This window comes from Falco cherrug, chromosome 11 (genome assembly GCF_023634085.1).
Source record: "Falco cherrug isolate bFalChe1 chromosome 11, bFalChe1.pri, whole genome shotgun sequence".
NCBI lineage: Eukaryota > Metazoa > Chordata > Aves > Falconiformes > Falconidae > Falco > Falco cherrug.
In genome coordinates this window covers 16801573-16809486 of record NC_073707.1, presented here as the reverse complement: position 1 = coordinate 16809486, position 7914 = coordinate 16801573, and the positions used below count along the sequence as shown (strand labels likewise).

At 35.3% G+C, this 7914-nt stretch overlaps 1 protein-coding gene across 6 annotated transcripts in view; it reads right to left on the bottom strand.

Moving 5' to 3' along the window:
- Positions 1–126: 126 nt before the first annotated feature.
- Positions 127–7914, bottom strand: part of PLS1 (plastin 1) — a 48311-nt gene continuing 40523 nt past the window's right edge. For all 6 annotated transcript variants that reach the window (XM_027811785.2, XM_055723531.1, XM_027811786.2 and 3 more), the window contains 6 exons: positions 6791–6869; positions 5510–5624; positions 4623–4756; positions 3717–3840; positions 1526–1650; positions 127–1073 (listed from right to left, as the gene is read on the bottom strand). In XM_027811785.2, the coding sequence (XP_027667586.2) occupies positions 938–1073; positions 1526–1650; positions 3717–3840; positions 4623–4756; positions 5510–5624; positions 6791–6869 (713 nt within the window). In that variant the 3' untranslated portion in view covers positions 127–937. The remainder of the gene's footprint in view (positions 1074–1525; positions 1651–3716; positions 3841–4622; positions 4757–5509; positions 5625–6790; positions 6870–7914) is intronic.

Below are 7914 nucleotides of genomic sequence, written 5' to 3'. Positions count from 1 at the left end.
ATAATTACGAGCTTCAGCTTCTCCAGACACTGCACTAGTCCTTCTAGATAAAAAAAAACCCTACACACATGACAGACGCTTCAGGAAAATCAAAAGGAGTGATCTACAGGGAAATGCAACACATAATAATGTGAAACCCCAAACTGGACTAGCCAGCTCTTTATTGGCTTCTTATACAGTATTTTATGAAAAATTAAAAAAATAATCAGATGCTTAGTCCAACTGCAAAAGCTAACACATAAGCAGAGCTACAGTGACACAATTATGTTTCAGCTTACTATTTCCTATTTTTTCTTAATACATAGACCATAAAAAGTTCCTGCTTGGTAACAGAACAGTACTACTGCATATATTTAAAGATTATTCTCACAAAAAAGTTTCATCAGCTTTATCTATCCATTAGTTTCCTGGTGTTATCATAGGCCTTCATTTGCTGTGATTAAAATCAATGACAAGACTCATTGGCTTCAACAGGAGTTAAACACTCAAAGAATAAGGCAAGGATGAGAACTTCTGAGCAGTCAGGAGTAACATAATAGGACTGGAATGCACCTTGAGACTTTTATGACTACACAAAAGTAACATCCACTAAATCAAGCAATGTTTCACAAGAGGTCCTGAAATAATGATGCAGATACTTACAATGCTATGGAAACTTAATACATGTGAGGCTTGATTAATAGGGAGTGTGGTTTTTTTAAAGCAATACAAATCTGTGATGTTAATTAGGTAACAAGCATGTTCTGAAAACAATATTACCCGTAAATAATTGATGTATTATGAAATTGAATAAAATTTTAACTAAACACATTATTAAAACTTAGTAAGTATATTTGTGCAAACAAATTTTCTCATTTTACACTAAGCTTCAGAACTCTGTAAACTGCGAGGCATTCATCGTGCTTAACATGGCAGAGAGTTACGATGTATGTCCTCATTATTTTATTTTGTTCAGTCCTCTTCCCATCAGACATGCAAACACTGTCATCACCATTTTTGGCTTCACTTCAACCAGATCATCTGGGAGAGCGTATATACGAGCACCGATTTTTCGAGCAACTGAAATGGCATACCTTGGAAAAGAAGAGAAAATAAATACTGTTACTGTCTTTGCCTCTACTAGTGTGCCAAGATTCACCACCACCAACAGATTTTAATAGCAAGATACGCTCTACAAGAAAATGGATGTTATTGTGAATAAAGCATGTAGTAGCAATTGAATTGACAGATGTTTTGCTACTAGTTATCAAAGCATTTTTGGCAAAAACAATATAGGTTATAGTAGGCTATCAATAAACCAACTGCAATACAGTGGTAGTAGGCCATACCAGCCATGAATTTGAGTTCATATTTTAAATATGCTAGAAAATAGCTCCAGAATATTATAATTTATAATATATTCTATTTGAAACAAATCAACTAATATTACTGTAATCTCTCAACAAATCAGTAAATTATTAATTACACCATCATTAATGAATTTCCTGCACTTCAGGAAAATACAAGGCATTCATTTAAAACTTACTTAGCATTATTCAATTTGTCTTCATAAGAAAGATCTTCTCTCTTGACCATTTCTGGACGAACTGCTTTTGGCGCAATAGCATCTATTAAATCTAGGACAGGTAAACTAGTGCTAATCGATCTGTCCTAAAAGAGAAGACTCAAAAGATTAGTATAAAGAATTTACTTTGATTATTCTGTCTTCACAATGCAAAAAACCCTACAGCACATCTTACATACCTATTGAAAGACAGCAGTGTTTTGTTACTTAATTGATGAGGGTTACCCCCCCACGCACCTTTATGAGGTCTAATACTCTTTTCCACAATCAAAATAATATCAACACTGAGTGTGAACCTTATTATTACACAAATGGTTTAAATGTATTTATGGAAAGAAACTCCCTCCTTCCCTGATGAAGGATGGGAACTTTCAAGGAAGTCCAAGGACCAAGCTTTCAAGACAACTAAAAGCTATTTACATTCTCCAACTACTTTTATTTTTCTCCTTTTCTTGTAATTGAACTATTTTCTGCAGTAGTTTATGGCTCACAATTTTTCAACTCAGATGGTATTCTGAGCTAGTATGAGCAGTCTTTGTTTTGTATTTAATACACAAGAATTTCTTCAATGCTTAAACCAGCGAGTGCTGTTGCTGCAATCATTTCTTCCCAATTGCTAGGGCAAATAAAGAGCTGATCGTGTCAAACCAACAGTCAGCAGAGTGCCAGTGAGGCTGGCTCTGTTCCTGCAGGGCTCAGCACACACCACGTCACGTGGCTGCCTTCACCACCAGGTCAGAACTGATTTCTAACTCACTGAAGAAACATAGAGCCTCCACATTAATTATACATTTAAAAATAGTAAATCTTCTTGAAGACATTGAGTGCACAGAGTATCTCCCCATGGGCATAATCCAAACCCCACACCTGTGTCATTTTTATAGTTCGAACTAATGGCAATTCCACAGAAGTTCGCTTTCATAGCCCACTATAAATACGAGGGACCTCTGCTTGCTCTGCTACAGAATCTGCTTGCTGCAGTAACCCCAAAATAGAAAAATTCAGATTGTGACAACGTATACGTGAATGTTATAAAAAATCAGTAGTGAAGGTATACTGAATAATGGCACTTTACGTCAGTAGCTCCTTATCTTCATTGGTCTACCATCAGTTGAATTAAAAACACAACCGATGCACCCCCAAAACCACAGGCATACCAAAAGCAAGATGCTGGGACAGATTCTCTTCATACTTCCAACTTGCTCATATCACCATTATTACATTTTATGTAGAAATAAGAGAAGCAGCAATCCCTTTTAAGAAGATGAAAGCTTAAGTCACCCACTAGAGTAGAAATGAAATATTTTGTTCTATAAAGTTATTTGATATTACTATTTGCCTAATGCTTACCTAATTCAGTATCATAACACAGTGAGCTCTCAAACATTTAACTTCCTAGGTGCTTACGTTCCTCTTGTGAACCACAGACCTAACCTGTTTCAGGGTATACATTGTGTACAAGAACATTGTGTTTGCATGCAAGTACAACTACTGATCTACCATTTCTAAAGAATGAAATTCACACAGCATGACACACCTGACTTACATATGATCCTTTATCAATTTGTTCGTATTTGCTGAATGGGAAAAACTGCTTTGTACAGGTCTGCTGCACATCAGCAGTGCCAATGAAGACATGAGATGTTGCTGGTTAACTTGGGCTTCCTCTCCTGGCTCTGTCATGCCAAGTACCTCTTTTTGAGCAGCTGTTACTAGAAATGGTGATTCTTCTCCTTCCAACTCCCCCCCCCCCCGCCCCCCCCAGTACTTCCAAAATTGGTCTTGTACATGTTTGTACAAGTATGAGAGTGCCTATATCAAAAAATATGGGAGATATATGACATGACATGCCTAAACACTGGTAACTTCAGACAGGAGCCCCTTCAAAAGTTTAGCCTTTTTTATTTTTTTTAAGAGTTTCATTGGGGGTGGGGGTGGTGTTTTGTACCTTACAGCAGCAATGATAATTTCTTTTTGTTTCTTAATAATAGACTTGTAAAATACCTTTGATGATTCAGACTGTCAGAAGTATTTTCTTATACAATTATGCTAGTTGATGGAAGTGCCACTGTTAAAGCCAAACTGTAAACAGCTCAGGTTAAAAACCCCCAGATCCAATTATATATGGAATGAAGTAAGTAAATTTGATTACCTTGAAACTTGTAATTGAAGTTTTCTTATTTGCTTTTGTAAGTGTCTGATTTACCCACTTAATAATAATTTCATCATTTACTTTTTCCCCTTCTCCAAGGTCTGACAGTACATTCAAAGTATACCTTTAATAAAGACAGTAAGAGCCTGAGTTAAAGTGTGTGGTAGAACTTGACCCTGTTAACAGTATTAAGCTACAAGCACAAGTAAAATATTACTTCAACACAGCAACACCACCAAGCTTAAATGCCTGCCTGCCATCCAAGTCACCTTGAAAACTGAATCACAACAGTCTGAGAAACAAGAAGCATTGAGTGTTTTGAGGTCAGTGTAAGAAATTGACTTGTGGAAAATATATAAAACACTTTTTAATGAAACCAATTTATAATATATTATTTTCCTGCCCAATGCACTAGCAAGATTTTGATTTTATGATAGTTACATTATTATAGCTGTGATGGCCTAAAAACTTCTCGTTTTAAACTTCTGTAACATAAATCACCTCTTCCTATTTATCTATCTTTTTTGATTTCACAAATATTTAAATTACTTTCTACTCACGGAAAGATCCATGGGATCAGCATGAATTAACTTACGCTCATTTTACTTGATGCAGGATTTATAATTTTAATCACAGTTTTTAGTATATAGGTGTTTAATTGTCTCTAAATAGATTTGTACACATACACACTATCGTGGTTTCAATCGCTACACAGTATGTAAAACTACAAAAAAATGTATACAAGTTTATCTTGGAGAAGAGGGATATTTAGAGATAGCTCAAGTACTTTCCGGGTGAGCTGAACACTAGCTTTAATTTACCTTAATATACAGAGACACAGAAATACACGAGTGTGCACAGATAGATATATATACACACATCTATCATATACTGTGCCTAACTTACCTTCTCATCAGCTGCCATACCAAAGCCAAAGTCAGAGTTGGATTACCCTCGTTTAGATCGTGTCCAGCAATACCAACCAGTGAGAATTTGGCTTTTGCCTTCCCAAGTTCTACCGCATAATTGCAATTCTCAATCTAAAAGTAAATGTAGTGTGCAAATAATGAAGACACCTTAATATTTCTGTAATACAGACCTATTAATCTATGTGTATTTTGAATTACTTTGGCTTACTTTTACCTATGATGAAATCTGGAGCTAGAGAGAAAGACTTCTAGCCTTTCTACACTGTGATTAAAATAATAGATTTTGCTATAAATGCAAATATGCAATATTCCAATGATAATCTTTTTTCACCCTAGAGAAAACCAAGTTCATTTCCACTGAAGTCAGTGAATTATTACATACTTCCATCAAAACTGAATTTGGAAAAATAAATTAAACTTATTGTTCTTAGACAGTAATTTTTTTGCCTTTACATTTCTAGCTTCAGAAAGATCACAAAACTGAGAGCTTGGATTCTGCAAGTACTGCACTAATTCTCCTAGCTGCACATAAAACTGCTCTGTGAGGAAACAGCTCCCAATGTAAGAGTATCAGGCAATGTCAGCTGTGTCAGGCCTGAAGCTTTTGCTTATATACCCTAATTAGATCCTGAATTAAATACTGCCAAAAGGTGTCCGCATTTAGAAACTACGAGTGATACATGCTATAACTGCTATTTATTCCTTGAGATAATATCTGGAAGATATTTGCCACCCACCTTTTTTTTTTTTTTTTTTTTTCTGGCTAGGACTGTCTCAGTAGCATGCAAATCTAGACAACCCAGATTACTACGAACAGCGCAATACGAGACAGCGGAAGTGGACTGTATTAGAGTATCTACTCACCTTTTTCATATTACTACCAAGTAATGGATAAGGAGGTTTGTTCACATGGTTCCACTCAACCGGTACACGAGTCATATCATACAATTGGAAAATTATTAAAGCATCAGAGAGGTCACTAAACCAGAGTAAAACAATGTTTTTAAGTACAACAGCTCATATTCACAACAAAATTGTTAAGTACTTAATTACACTTTGAGAAGTCTCTCAAGTTGCTGAAAAATCCTAGTCACATAATTAAAAATTTGTGTTGTTCTATGGAGAAACTGGCCTATATCCTATTGCTTGATTTCTGTGATTATTTACACTAAATTGTACATTTAATTTCATTATTTTCATAATTCTCAGTGAAGTAAACACAGCCACTGGTTTTACCAACTTTAAATAATTGCTTTCATAGGGTAGGCATAGATAAAATATCTAACTAAAAAGTTTTTATTTATTGCTCTCATTTTAGTTTCTTCAGGACTTCCCAAAATGTTAACTACTCATGCTTTATCTGCATCTACCGATGTACCTTGCTGAAGAATAATCAAAACAAATATACTTGTGAAAAAAACAATATTAGGAAAAGCATTACTTCCCATTATTAACTGCATTCTTGATGATCCCCTCCAGCTACTTGCCAAATGAAATTCTCCACATTAAGCTATCTACAGAGGGTATCACTTTATAGAGGTCAGAAAACAGAAACAATGCAACCCTAACAGCAAGTATACATGCAAGCAGATGTTCCCACTTGCTCCCTATATCCCATCTTCTATTAATAGGATTTGAATCAACTGCTAGCAAATTTGGAAGTGTATCAGAAGCATATAAAAGCATGCTAGAAAGCCCTTTGTTTTAAGGGAATACCACACTACGTAGATTCTTACAGTCTACTCAGCAAACAGTTATCATCTCATTAGTTTAGAGTTATATGACTGTTTTAAAAGGTTTGCAGTCATCTGTCATGAGAAAAAAAACCAACATGCATTATAAACAACAATTAACTTTTTAAAAAACGTAATTCAAAGTTCAAGTGAGTGAGGGGAGAACATAAAAACTTTTCAAGTTTTCTAGTATTTCTAGATCGTAAGTAGAACATCAGTCAGACAACACTTAATGAAACTCTACAGACCAGTTTTGAAGTTCCTATCACACTGTGTAGAAACCTGGAAATCACAATTCTAGTAGAAGTACAACTTCCCATTTTTCTTTTCGTCTTTCTTCCCCTGTCATTGAAGGGAAATAATTTTTTTTTAACCAAAAAAAAACCCCTAAACAAAAGGAAAACAACCTTACCTGTATAAATGATTAACGTATGGGCTCACCCCCAGTGAATTCATCCAGTTTCTGAAAGTTCTTTCTTCCTTAGTTTCTCCTATGGTGACAAATGTAATTCTATATAAGTTATTGAAGAAAACACTTTCGCAAGCAGCATTTAAATGGTTTTCATACCCCTTCCCCCCCACGCCCTCCAATGAGTTCATCCTTTCCCCAGTAGCAGTCCCTACTGGCTATTAAGGTGAAGCAATCCTATGAAATTCAGAGTCCCTCAGTACCGGGCACAAGGCCAGAGACACTACAGGGAGTACTATTAGACTAGATTTTCTGTGTAAATGCAATTTATTAAAATACAGAAATAAGGAGTTAGTTGGTTATATTCTAGATAATTATTATAAATCATGGAGAAAACTGTGATGATCAAGAATAATTTCCGAAAACAAAAATCTGTGGAAATTATATTCAACAGTATCTTTAAATCCATTTAAAAAGGTGTATTTTTAATAAAAGTTAGTACTGGCAAAGTTATTGCAATTGCATCAGACTCCCAAAACTACAGCTCCACTTCTCTCCACACAAGTTCGCAGTATTAACTTGTGAAGGTACTGCCCAAAGCAACAGACCTCCTCTTTTCAGTTTTTAAACACTGGAGACTTAGCAAGGCAGTATTGCATTGGTTAAATTTATGAAGCTATTTATACTGCCAAGGGGGCTAGTTATTCTTGCAGTTTTAACTAGCAGCTCTGCTTATTAGAAATGCAGAAAATTCAGTAGGAAATTTAAAAAAAAAAAAAAAAAAGGCCCAAACCACCCTTCACCTTCCTGACATAGATTGTGTTATATAGTTCATGTAATCAGGAGTCCTGAACTAACGGTCTTTCTCTATAAAGCTACAGTTTGCAATAATACATTAATTTTCTATACACATTGCCTAAATTTTAACAATGTATCTGTGGCCAATTGCATGTGTATCAGTACTGCATAAGCTGTTCTCTCTTACATCAAATAAGAGCATTTAAGAAAATATTTAGCCTGAATATGTAACCTCATCACTTTGTTCCCCTGGGCTGATCATCCACAGTTAAGAAAACAGAAAGGACATGGAGGAGGGAGAAAACCTCCCCAAACAACAGAAGAACAGA